At 41.2% G+C, this 12,313-nt stretch overlaps 1 protein-coding gene across 1 annotated transcript; it reads left to right on the top strand.

The window, feature by feature from the left end:
* Positions 1-586: 586 nt before the first annotated feature.
* On the top strand, positions 587-5,708 carry LOC110488968 (UTP11 small subunit processome component). Its single transcript, XM_021561473.3, has 8 exons — positions 587-1,012; positions 1,247-1,308; positions 1,454-1,556; positions 1,939-2,061; positions 2,387-2,480; positions 4,433-4,563; positions 4,835-4,945; positions 5,346-5,708. The coding sequence occupies exons 1-8, from the start codon at positions 953-955 to the stop codon at positions 5,427-5,429; spliced, it is 768 nt and encodes a 255-aa protein (XP_021417148.2). The 5' UTR covers positions 587-952; the 3' UTR covers positions 5,430-5,708.
* The last annotated feature ends 6,605 nt before the right edge of the window (positions 5,709-12,313 follow it).

Raw genomic sequence — 12,313 nt, 5'->3', positions numbered from 1 at the left:
CGATCCCAGTTTTGGATGCTGATGATTTAAAAAGTCCATATAAAGCTAATGTGGTGATGTGTGCTCAGTGTCTCTGTAGCAGGATGTTGGCATCTGCCTTGGTCTGCTTGAAGAAAGATTGCCAAAGTTGATATTTTAAAGCCACAGTAAAACTTTTAACGGAAAACTTTCAACACAGTAAAGGATTTACTGGGCTGAATGGCTAATTTGGTTGTCTTATCGCTGATTTTTAATTTGATTATCCTCACAACAACGAAAGTTAAAGCTACTTTTTAAATTCACGCTGAAAAATGACATTAATAACAATATATAATAATAGCATTAAAATAGATATTTTAAGCCCCTCAGTTTAGTGAGCATATTCTGCTGAGTACTAGAGGTAGTCCTTAGGACCAAGGGGTTAGTTATATCATCTGTATTAGGACATTCATTATCAGAACGATGACACGTACAGGAGGAGCCTGACTCATCGTCATACCCAAATACCTATCACATAGTACCTTCAACATCAGGGCAGGAGTGCCTGGTTAATTTTCAAAATGTGTGTAACAGTGCCACCTACTGTTTAATTGCGAATATTGCAACCACCACATCTGATAATTTCAACAAAAGTTTGATGTTGTCTATTTTGTTGATATGAATAATGACACTAACGGAAATTTGAAACATATATTAATATTTTGTCATCACTCGTTTCACCCACCATAACATCAAGAGAGCTCACCATAATATCATTGGTTTGATTTGTACTACATATAGTTGCCAGCGAAGAGCGAAGAAATAGCGAATCTTCTTAAATGAAAAGTGAAGTAGCGCTTCCTGTATACCCACGTGTTTTACTAAGGGAGAATTTTGAGGCATTTGCATCTTGGCTTTGTAGTTAGTCAGACAGTTGCTTGTTTTAGGAAGAACTGTCTACTTTATAGATTATTTTACTTTGAAAATCGGAAATATGTCGTCGTTTAGAAAGGCATTGAAATCCCAACAAAAAAATCACAAAGAAAGATCCCAGGTAAGGATGAAGATAGTTGTTACGTTAGCTAGCTACTATCGCTAGCTAGCTAACGCGTTAACTTTCCATGTAGCAATGCTATTGTTTGTACAGCTACCAACGTGTAAAGTATTGATTGGTGGTTGTTGACATGTAGCATTATGTTGCTAACTATTTAATGACAATGTGAATTTGGTTCCTGTTGCCTACTGTAATAACTAACGTTAACTAATCATCTTTTATTTTGTGTCACAGCCTGTTTTCAGAAAACATCTGGGACATCTTGAAAAGAAAAAGGATTACAAACTTCGCGCGGAGTAAGTCAATCTAATTCATGCTTATTCTAGTAACACATTCACCTTTGCTGAACTGTCACATGAGCCACACAGCTAGATATGTGTGGTCCATGTACAGATTTGATTTGGTTGCTGATCTTTAAATGCTTTGTTTCGACCTTTTCAGTGACTACCACAAGAAACAGAACACCCTTGCTGCTTTGCATAAAAAAACCTTGGACAAAAACCCTGATGAGTTCTATTTTAAGATGGTCAGCTCACAGCTTAAGGTAAGTCATCACTCGTTGGATGTTGCTTAGCCTGGTCCCAGATGTGTGCTGTCTTGTCAACTCCTCTGGTCATTGTCAAGCCAAACACAATGGAGTAAGACCTCAAAGATCTGGGACCAGGTTGTACAGGAGTAGCCTGGTCCCAGATCTGCTCATTGTCAGGTGTGATAATCAGTTGGCATGATGGCACAAACAGACTGGCACTCGGGCTAATGCAATAGCTAGCTTATACGGTCATTTCATGTTTGACGGTCTTACCATGTCCATATTTCATCCTCACTGGTATAAGAATGAAAGTAAAACATGATAGATTAATGGCTGTGCCATTTCTGCAGTCTGATAATAAAATACCCTCATCTCCGGTCCTCTTGTGTTCTGAAAGGATGGAGTGCATGTGGCAAATAAGGCTAAAGGAACGGAGGAGGAGAATACAGAGGAACAGAGGAAGGTGATGAGGACGCAGGATATCAGATATGTAGAGATGAAGAGAGTGGCTGAGGGCAAGGTAAGAGCTCAGTGTGGTGCCTTTTTAAACTTGAATAAACTCTTCCTTGTGTTCTTGAATGAACTTATTTCATTTTAGCTGTATGATTAGATAAATGAATGGGCTGTGAATATGTACAGTGTGAAATTGTGAGGTGAACCTATGCCAGTCAGCACAAATAAGAGCCTATGAAAAGCAATTGAACAACATCAACTGTTAATTTATCCCATGGAGTGCAACGTGCAGACTGTTGCTTTCTTGTTATCACTCTGTTAAATCACTGAAGTTGTCAATGGTGGTACACAGTGGTGAGAGTGCAGGCTTAAGTGTTTTGAATTGCCCTCAGAAAATTGAGAGGTTGAAATCAGAACTCCATCTCCTGGACGCTGACGGCAAACAGAAAAACGGGCACACCTTCTACTTGGACTCAAAGCAAGAAGGTAGAGGAATACATTAATGCAAACACCAAGCAAAGTACAGTTGAAGTTGGAAGTTTACATACAACTTAGCCAAATACATTTATACTCAGTTTTTCACAATTCCTGACATTTTAACCCTAGTAAAAATTCCCTGTCTTAGGTCAGTTAGGCTCACCACTTTATTTTAAGAATGTGAAATGTCAGAATAATAGTAGTGTTTTATTTCTTTCATCACATTCCCAGTGGGTCAGAAGTTTACATACACTAAATTAGTATTTGGTAGCATTGCCTTTAAATTGTTTAACTTGTGTTTAACTTTTTGGTAAGCCTTCCAAAAGCTTCTCACAATAAGTTGGGTGATTTTCAGCCCATTCCTCCTGACAGAGCTGGTGTAACTGATTCAGGTTTGTAGGTCTCCTTGCTCGCACACGCTTTTTCAGATCTGCCCACAAATGTTCTATAGGATTGAGGTCAGGGCTTTGTGATGGCGACTCCAATACCTAGACTGTGTTGTCCTTAAGCCATTTTGCCACAAATTTGGAAGTATGCTTGGGGTCATGGTTAATTTGGAAGACCCATTTGTGACTAAGCTTTAACTTCCTGACTGATGTCTTGAGATGTTGCTTCAATATTGTCCTCCCTCATGGTGCTATCTATTTTGTGAAGTGCACCAGTCCCTCCTGCAGCAAAGCACCCCCACAACATGATGCTGCCACCCTGTGCTTCACGGTTGGGATAATGTTCTTCAGCTTGCAAGCCTCCCCCTTTTCCCTCCAAACATAACGATGGTCATTATGGCCAAACAGTTCTATTTTTGTTTCAACAGACCAGAGGACATTTCTCCAAAGAGTACGATCTTTGTCCCCATGTCTAGTTGCAAACCGTAGTCTGGCTTTTTTAATGCCGGGTTTTGCACAGTGGCTTCTTCCTTGCTGAGCAGCCTTTCAGGTTATGTCGATATAGGACTCGTTTAACTGTGGATATATATACTTTTGTACCTGTTTCCTCCAGCATCTTCACACGGTCCTTTGCTCTTCTGGGATTGATTTGCACTTTTCACACCAAAGTATGTTCATCTTTAGGAGACAGAACGTGTCTCCTTCCTGAGCGGTATGACGGCTGCGTGGTCCCATGGTGTTTCTACTTGCATACTATTGTTTGTACAGGTGAATGTGGTACCTTCAGGCATTTGGACATTTCTCCCAAGGATGAACTAGACTTGTGGAGGTCCATAATTTTTTTTTCTTGGGTCTTGGCTGATTTCCCCGTAATGTCAAGCAAAGAGGCACTGAGTTTGAAGGTAGGCCTTGAAATACATCCACAGGTACACTTCCAATTGACTCAAATGATGTCAAATTGACTCAAATTAGCCTCTAAAGCTTCTAAAGCCATGACATAATTTTCTGGAATTTTCCAAGCTGTTTAACTGCACAGTCAACTTAGTGTATGTGAACTTCTGACCCACTGGAATTGTGATACAGTGAATTAATAATAAGTGAAATAATCTGTCTGTAAACAATTGTTGGAAATATTACGTGTGTCATGCACAAAGTAGATGTCCTAACCGAGTTGCCAAAACTATAGTTTAACAAGAAATTTGTGGAGTTGTTGAAAGACGAGCGTATGTAAGCTTCTGACTTCAACTGTATATACACACTGGCCAGTGTTATTTTGTAGTATTGTGTTGGATATTTCATACAGATGGCCATTAACTCCCACTTTCATCATACGTACAGATGTTCTTCTTGTACACCTAGGAATCAGGGCCCATATTAATGAAGTGTCTAAGAATAGGAGAGCTGATCTAAGATCAGGTAGCTCCGATAAACATGACATGTCCCCGGGAATCTTTAGAACATTGCTCAGAGATGAAATGAGATGGGTGAATCTTTCCTTTAACTGAAGACTGTTTTTAAAGACCATCTGAAACTGACAGAGGCCCTCATATCTCCTGGTTTTGTGTTCCACTACAGTAGCAGACTTTGACCTGGCCAGCCACCTGGATACAGCTCCTGAGCTGGTGGATAGAGTGTACAACCGGCCCACCCTCCATACGCTGGAGAGCCAGACCATCCAGGGTGCCGTGGAGCCTCTCGTGATAAAGGTCAGTCGGGACTGCCCCCGTGTAGCCTGATAGCCACACTGATCCTCAGCAATGGGTGCATTCGTTTTAGCTCGCCCAGGGCACCGGGTGGGTCGATTTTGCAACAAAAAAAAAAATGACCGTTCCAGTCTCTCATTTTAAGGCCTTTTGTTAGCATAAACTCACAAGATTTCTCATATTTCTCAATGATGGTGTGTGTGGTTATTCAACTCTCTACAGAGTATTTCTCTGTTGCATGTGTTGATGGTTGCGTATGTTTTCCTCTCTGCAGAAGTTGGCCAGACAGAGGAAGCACCAGTATAAGATCTTGTCCCAGCGGATTGACCGGGAGAAGAAGATGTTTGTCATTGGCCAGAAGATCCAGACACGCAAAGACCTACACGTGAGTAGGAGATGACCGCAAGCCATATAAACTTAATGATTCGTAATGCTTACGACGGTGGTTGGGAAAGACATGGATTTCCCCATGATAGTTGTATTGATGGGGTATTTCTAGGCGCTTCACATGTTAGAAAAGCCAAAGGTACGTTTCCCCCCTCTGGTGGATAAGTTGTACTTAATTCTAGGCTTTTAAATTGTGTTCTGTTCTAATCCATTTGATTCTATCCACTGTCCCAAAGGGGGCATCTACTTCTAGAAAGAACAGCCTGCTTGTTAACTATATAGGAGGTTTCTTTGATCCTCGTTGTGCTTGTGTGTGTCTCCCACAGAATACGATGACACACTAAATTATAGAATGTTCAACAGTATTACCATCTCTGTGGTGTCTCCTCTCTGTCCAGGATAAGAACAAGAAGGTGAAGGTGAGCAAAGAGACGGTCAATGCCTCTGCCGTCTACAAGTTTGAAGCTAAGAGGAAGCGATGAGAAAGGTAAACCTCTTTGAACAGGAAATGCATCATCAACCAGACCTTTCTGTGGCCTGTTATACAATCACCAGTCGGTCTCCATCGGACAGAAATGTGGACTTTGGTTTGCCTAGCGCAATTCATGTGGATATGGACAAGTGAAATGGTACAAGAATACACTCAATTGTTGTTGGAGGCATAGATTTATCTCTATGATTGCAGCACTGCAGGGATTTTGTACACATTTATCAAAGGATATAAGTTTGATTATTGTATGAATAAATTGTTTTGAGACAGATTCCTAAAGCCTCAATCTTGTCTGTCAAACGTCATCTTTATAGGTTCATGTGAGCGTTTATCAATATCATGCTGTTCAGTTATGCTACCAGTAGATGGCACTAGTGTACTTTATCAATGGAATGTACTGCCAAAATAATGGAAACACTTGAGTAAATAATATTATACGGGATGCAAAGTATATTGAAAGCTAGTGCTTCCACACAGGTGTGGTTCCTGATTTTTGTTAAGCAATTGATGGGATGTTAATCTTAAGTTCATGTAAAAAATACCTGGCAGCCTGTTATTCTGGGCATTATTTTGGCTACGATGGCTATGCCCCCATCCACATTGCACAAGTGGTCACTGAATGGTTTGATGAACACACAAACTATGTAACCCATATGCCATGGCTGCCTCAGTCACCCGTTCTCAACCCAATTGGAACACCTTATGGGAGATTCAGGAGCAGTGCCTGAGACGGCGCTTTCCACCACCATCAACGAAGCACAAAATTATAGAAATTCTTGTTGAAGAGTGGTGTCGTATCCCTCCAATAGAGTTCCAGACACTTGTAGAATCTATGCCAAGGTGCATGGAAGCTGTTATGGCTCGTGATGGCCCAACACCCTATTAAGACACTTTATTTTCGTGTTTCCTTTATTTTGGCAGAGGGTCTAGATGGTAGATTTGAAGTAAGTACAGTTGGGCTTAACTTGCGCTCGCCGCTCAGGACAGCTCAATTCAAGAACATAGTGTGGTTAGTATTTTCTTTGCGTCGTTTAAAGACCAATTATGGTCTACATAACAATATAAATAAGACTAGTCAGAATTGTCATATGTAAATACAGTACCAGTTGAAAGTTTGGACACTTACTCATTCCAAGGTTTTTCTTTTGAATATTTACTACATTGTAGAATAATAGTGGCGACATCAAAACGATGAAATAACACAATGAATCATGTAGTAACCCAAAAAGTGTTAAACAAATCTAAATATATTTTAGTTTCTTCAAAGTAGCCACCCTTTGCCTTGATGACAGCTTTGCACACTTGGCATGCATTTCAATGAGTACAAATTTGAGATTTTTGGTTCCAACCGCCGTCTCTTTGTGAGACGCAGAGTAGGTGAATGGATGATCTCTGGATGTGTGAATCATGGAAGAAGAGGTGTGGAGGTGCTTTGCTGGTGACACTCTGTGATTTATTCAGAATTCAAGGCACACTTAACCAACATGGCTACCACCGCATTCTGCAGCGATACGCCATCCCATCTGGTTTGTGCTTAGTGGCACTATCATTTGTTTTTCAACAGGACAATGACCCAACAAACCTCCAGGCTGTGTAAGGGCTATTTGACCAAGAAGGAGAGTGATAGAGTGCTGCATCAGATGAACTGGCCTCCACAATCACCCGACCTCAACCCAATTGAGATGGTTAGGGATGAGTTGGACCGCGAGTGAAGGAAATGCAGCCAACAAGTGCTCAGCATATGTGGAATCTCCTTCCAAGACTGTTGGGTAAAGCATTCCAGGGGAAGCTGGTTGAGAGAATGCCAAGAGTGTGCAACGCTGTCATCAAGTCATGGGTGGCTACTTTGAAGAATCTCAAGTATAAAATATATTTTGATTTGTTACTTTTTTCACTATTATTCTGCAATGTACAAAATAGTAATAAAAAAAAATTAAAAAAAACCCTTGAATGAGTAGGTGTGTCCAAACTTTTGACTGGTCCAGTTTTTATAGCTGCCATTATACATATATTATACATACATATATTATTATTGCCCCTTTACACTTCAGCTCCACTATAAGCGTTGCTTTGCCATCAGCGTCGCGTCAATGTGACGTTCTACCGGCTACACAGAGCATGTTGTTTTGAAAGCGGAGAGGAGCAGAGGGGAAGAGCCTCTTTATTCTATCTTCCCTTACTGTACTGTACCAAATTCATCGATTATGCGTAAGGACAATAGCTTTGTTCCGTTTTTTTTTTGTAAATATTCATTAAAATATTGCTAGTGGTTGTACTAAAGGATCCTCTACTTTCAGAAGTTGCTTTTTACATTGTGAACCTAGCTAGTCAATGTAACTAGCTAGTCAATGCAACTAGCTACAGTGTCTTCAGAAAGTATTCACACACTTTTTCCACATTTTGTTGTTTTACAGCCTGTTTTTTTTAAATCATTGAATGTGGAAACTTTTATGGCAACCCTAAATAGGAGTAAATATTTGCATAACAAGTCACATAAGTTGCATGGGCTCAAACAGTGTTTAACGTCCTTTTTGAATTAGTACCTGATCTCTGTACCCCACACATACAATTATCTTTAAGGTCCCTCAGTTGAGCAGAGAATTTCATACACAGATTCATCCACAGATTTTCCAGTGCCTCGCAAAGAACGGCACCTATAGGTAGATGGGTAATAAAATAAATTAAAAGCAGATCAATACACCCAGTCACTACAAAAATAGAGGCGTCCCTCCTAACGCCGTTGCCGGAGAGGAAGGAAACAGCTCAAGAATTTCACCATGAGGCCAATGGTGACTTTAAAACAGTGACAGATGAATGGCTGTGACAGTCGAAAACTTACCCCACAATACTAATTTAATCGACAGTGAAAAGAAGGAAGCCGGTAGAGAATAAAAAAATATTCCACAACATGCATCCTGTTTTAAACAAGGCAATACAATAATTCTGCAAACAATGTGGCAAAGCTATTCACTTTTTGTACTAGCAATCAAGTACGACACATTACCCAGATCGAATGAACGTGTGTGTCAGCCATCGAGAATTGAACCTCAGCGATTCTTGAGCTTGGACACTGCCATTGGATGTGGCACAACGCGAGCACAAGTGAAGCAGCTTTCATTGATTTCAATGGAAGCGTTTACTCAACGTCTGACGGCTGATGACAACGCCGGACACCCGATGGCTATAGTGTAGCAGGGCCGTTAATCTCAATAACTGGTTGGGACCAAAAGGCTCCTGAACAGCTTCTACCTCCAAGCCATAACATTGCTGAAAAGTAAATCAAATGACTACCCGGAATATTGCCGTTGGCTCTCTTGTACCGGCTCTTTGCACACTCACTGGACTATACCTACACACTCACATACTACACTGGCACTCTAACACACAAATACACACACATATAGAATACACACGCTCACACACGCACACATGCTTATTGAGGCCACTCCCTCAGACACACTTTCACACTTCCCATACGCTGCTGCTGCTACTCTGTATATTATCTATCCTGATTGCCACTTTTAACCCTACTGTTACAAACCGGCTATTAGCCCGTAACCAAGAGGGAGAAAACACGGAGATAATGAAATGACAAACATTTTTATTAAATAAAGTCAACTATATACAAGTAACAATGGTGTGTGGATTGTAAGTGAGTGGATGCTTGCATAGGTGGTGATAATGAGGGGTGTTGAAACGCTCCAAAACAAATCAACACAAAGAAACCCCAAATGCCACAATGAAAGAAAAAAAAAACAGTGTGTCTGCGTGGAGAGAGTTTTCTCAATGTATGTGGGAAAGGTGTATATATCCCTGGGTCGAACCCGAGCCCAGGTGTGTTTCATTTCGCTGACGAACCTCCCGGATCCGCCCACCGACATCCTATGATGGAAAACAAAAGCAAAGAGAGAATTTCGGCAGACAAGAGTGGGAGGGTCGTCACACTACCTACATGTACATATTACCTCATTTACTGTACCTCAACTACCTCGTACCCCTGCACATTGACTCGGTAATGGTACTCCTTGTATATAGTCTCGTTATTGTTATTTTATTGTGTTACAATTTCCTGTTACAGTTTTTTTGCAAATGTAACTGCATTGTTGGGAATGGGGCTCGTAGAGTAAGCATTTCACAGTAAAGTCTACACCTGTTGTGGTGAGCGCACGTGACAAATAAAACATGTGATTTGATTCCTTTTCTCACATCCCTGTGGAGGAATTTCTGACCACTCTTCCATGTGGAACTGCTTTAACTAGACTTTGTCTAGGCCATTCCAGAATACTGAATGTGTCGCTTTTCAGACATTCTGATGTAGACCTGCATTCCACAGTAAGAACCAAAAAACACAGGTCTACATGAGAATGGCTGAAAAGTAACACATTTAAAGTTCTGGAATGGCCTAGTCAAGATCCAGACCTAAACCTGATTGAGATGTTGTGGCAGGACCTGAAATGTACTGTTGATGCTCAAAAACTCACAAATGTCACTGAGTTAAAGGAGTACTATATGGAAGAGTGGGCAAAAATTCCTCCACAGTGATGTGAGAGATTCATCAACAACCACAGGAAGCGTTTGGTTGCAGTCACTGGCACAACCCGTTATTGAGTGTAAGCGGTCAATTACTTTTTCACGCATTGTGTGTTGCATAACTTTTTTTAGTAAATACATTTAAAAAAAAGTGTTACTATGTTTTGTTATTTGTTCACTCAGGTTCCCTTTCTCTAATATTAGGTTTTGGTTTTGGTTCAGCGTCCAAAATATGAAAAACGTGGAGCTATTCAGATCACTTTCCTAATATTGAGTTGCACCCCCACCCCCTTTCACCCTCAGAACAGCCTCAATTTGTCAGGGCGTGGACTTACAAGGCGTCGGAAGCATTCCACAGGGATCCTGGCCCGTGTTGACTCCAATGCTTCCCACAGTTGTGTCAAGTTGGCTGGATGTCCTTTGTGTGGTTAATCATTCTTGATACAACCAACGGGAAACTGTTGAGTGTGAAAAACCCAGCAGCGTTGCAGTTCTTGACACAAACCAGTGCACCTGGCACCATACAAAAGGCACTTAGATATTTTGTCGTGCACATTCACCCCCTGAATGGTGCACATACACAATCCATGTCTCAAGGCTTAAAAATCATTATTGAACCTGTCTCCTCCCCTTCATCTACATTGATTGAAGTGCTTTTAACAAGCGACACCAATAAGGGATCATAGCTTTCATCTGGTCAGTCTACGTCATGGAAAGAGTAGGTGTTGCTTTGTGAACTCAGTGTATCTATTGAAAGTTGTAAACACAATTTCTGAAGGAAAGTTTCCATAATCAGATTTATTCTGCCAATTTACTCAGCTCTGCCTACTCGACTCAATACAAACTTTACCTCCTTTGATCTCATTACCAAGTTCTCATATTTTCCCTCTCATTTGTTTTTTTTATGTCCAACAACTTTGGTCTGGGATCAGGTGACAACTGTACCCACAGCTGACTTCCAGGCGAAAGTCACAAGAGTCATAGCCTTACTGTATCAAGAATTCAAATCGACTCAAAGGAAAACATCCCACTCTAGATGTACACACCTTTGTGCGTGTTTGTATGTACTGTGAACGTGTATGGGTTTGTGTGTTCATCAGGAAAGGAGCTGCAAGAGATTTGCGGTGTGTTTGCGAGAGAGCCGATCTCTGTGTGTGTGTGAGCTCTCTCACACACAGAAGATTGCAGGCCCTGAGCCCAGATCACTCTGAGTCAGGCTTGATTGATCACTGTGGTGGCAGCAGCTTCATAAACAAGCCCCATCCATCAGCTTCTCCTGGGACCCACGGGAGGACGGAGGGAGCCCTGCACAAATGTCACCCGGCCTGGGGGGTGGAGGACTGAGCTTGGGCCTGGCTGTTGCGGTGCTGACCAGAGCAAAGGCGAGACAGTTGTTAAGGAGAGGCCAAAAGGAAATGGAGAGTGATGTTTTAGTTTAGGCCTCACACGAAGCAGCTCCAATTCTTTTGACTCTGAGACTGGCTTAATATGGACACCATAGCCTTAACACAACTCAACATTGTCTTAATACGGACACCATAGCCTTAATATGGACACCATAGCCTTAACACAACTCAACATAGCCTTAATATGGACAGCATAGCCTTAACACAACTCAACATAGCCTTAATATGGACACCATAGCCTTAACACAACTCAACATAGTCTTAATATGGACACCATAGCCTTAACACAACTCAACATAGTCTTAATATGGACACCATAGCCTTAACACAACTCAACATAGCCTTAACACAACTCAACATAGTCTTAATATGGACACCATAGCCTTAACACAACTCAACATAGCCTTAATATGGACACCATAGCCTTAACACAACTCAACATAGTCTTAATATGGACACCATAGCCTTAACACAACTCAACATAGCCTTAATATGGACACCATAGCCTTAACACAACTCAACATAGCCTTAACACAACTCACCATAGTCTTAATATGGACACCATAGCCTTAACACAACTCAACATAGTCTTAATATGGACACCGTAGCCTTAACACAACTCAACATAGCCTTAATATGGACACCATAGCCTTAACACAACTCAACATAGCCTTAACACAACTCAACATAGCCTTAATATGGACACCATAGCCTTAATATGGACACCATAGCCTTAACACAACTCAACATAGCCTTAATATGGACACCAAAGCCTTAACACAACTCAACACAGCCTTAATATGGACACCATAGCCTTAACACAACTCAACATAGCCTTAATATGGACACCAAAGCCTTAACACAACTCAACATAGCCTTAATATGCTCACCATAGCCTTAACACAACTCAACATAGTCTTAATATGGACACCATAGCCTT

This window comes from Oncorhynchus mykiss, chromosome 2 (assembly GCF_057628025.1).
Source record: "Oncorhynchus mykiss isolate SJ-2025 chromosome 2, ASM5762802v1, whole genome shotgun sequence".
In the NCBI taxonomy this organism is placed as follows: domain Eukaryota; kingdom Metazoa; phylum Chordata; class Actinopteri; order Salmoniformes; family Salmonidae; genus Oncorhynchus; species Oncorhynchus mykiss.
The sequence above is the reverse complement of the archived record's forward strand: the minus strand, read 5'-3'. Positions and strand labels throughout refer to the sequence as shown.

What these genes read in the sequence shown, in the direction of transcription:
- LOC110488968 (XM_021561473.3), top strand. Translation starts at nt 953, where the DNA reads ATGTCGTCGTTTAGAAAGGCATTGAAATCCCAACAAAAAAATCACAAA. An exon ending in GATTACAAACTTCGCGCGGA is followed by an intron (nt 1,309 to 1,453) that starts GTAAGTCAATCT and finishes CGACCTTTTCAG; the next exon opens with TGACTACCACAAGAAACAGA. An exon ending in AGACACGCAAAGACCTACAC is followed by an intron (nt 4,946 to 5,345) that starts GTGAGTAGGAGA and finishes CTCTCTGTCCAG; the next exon opens with GATAAGAACAAGAAGGTGAA.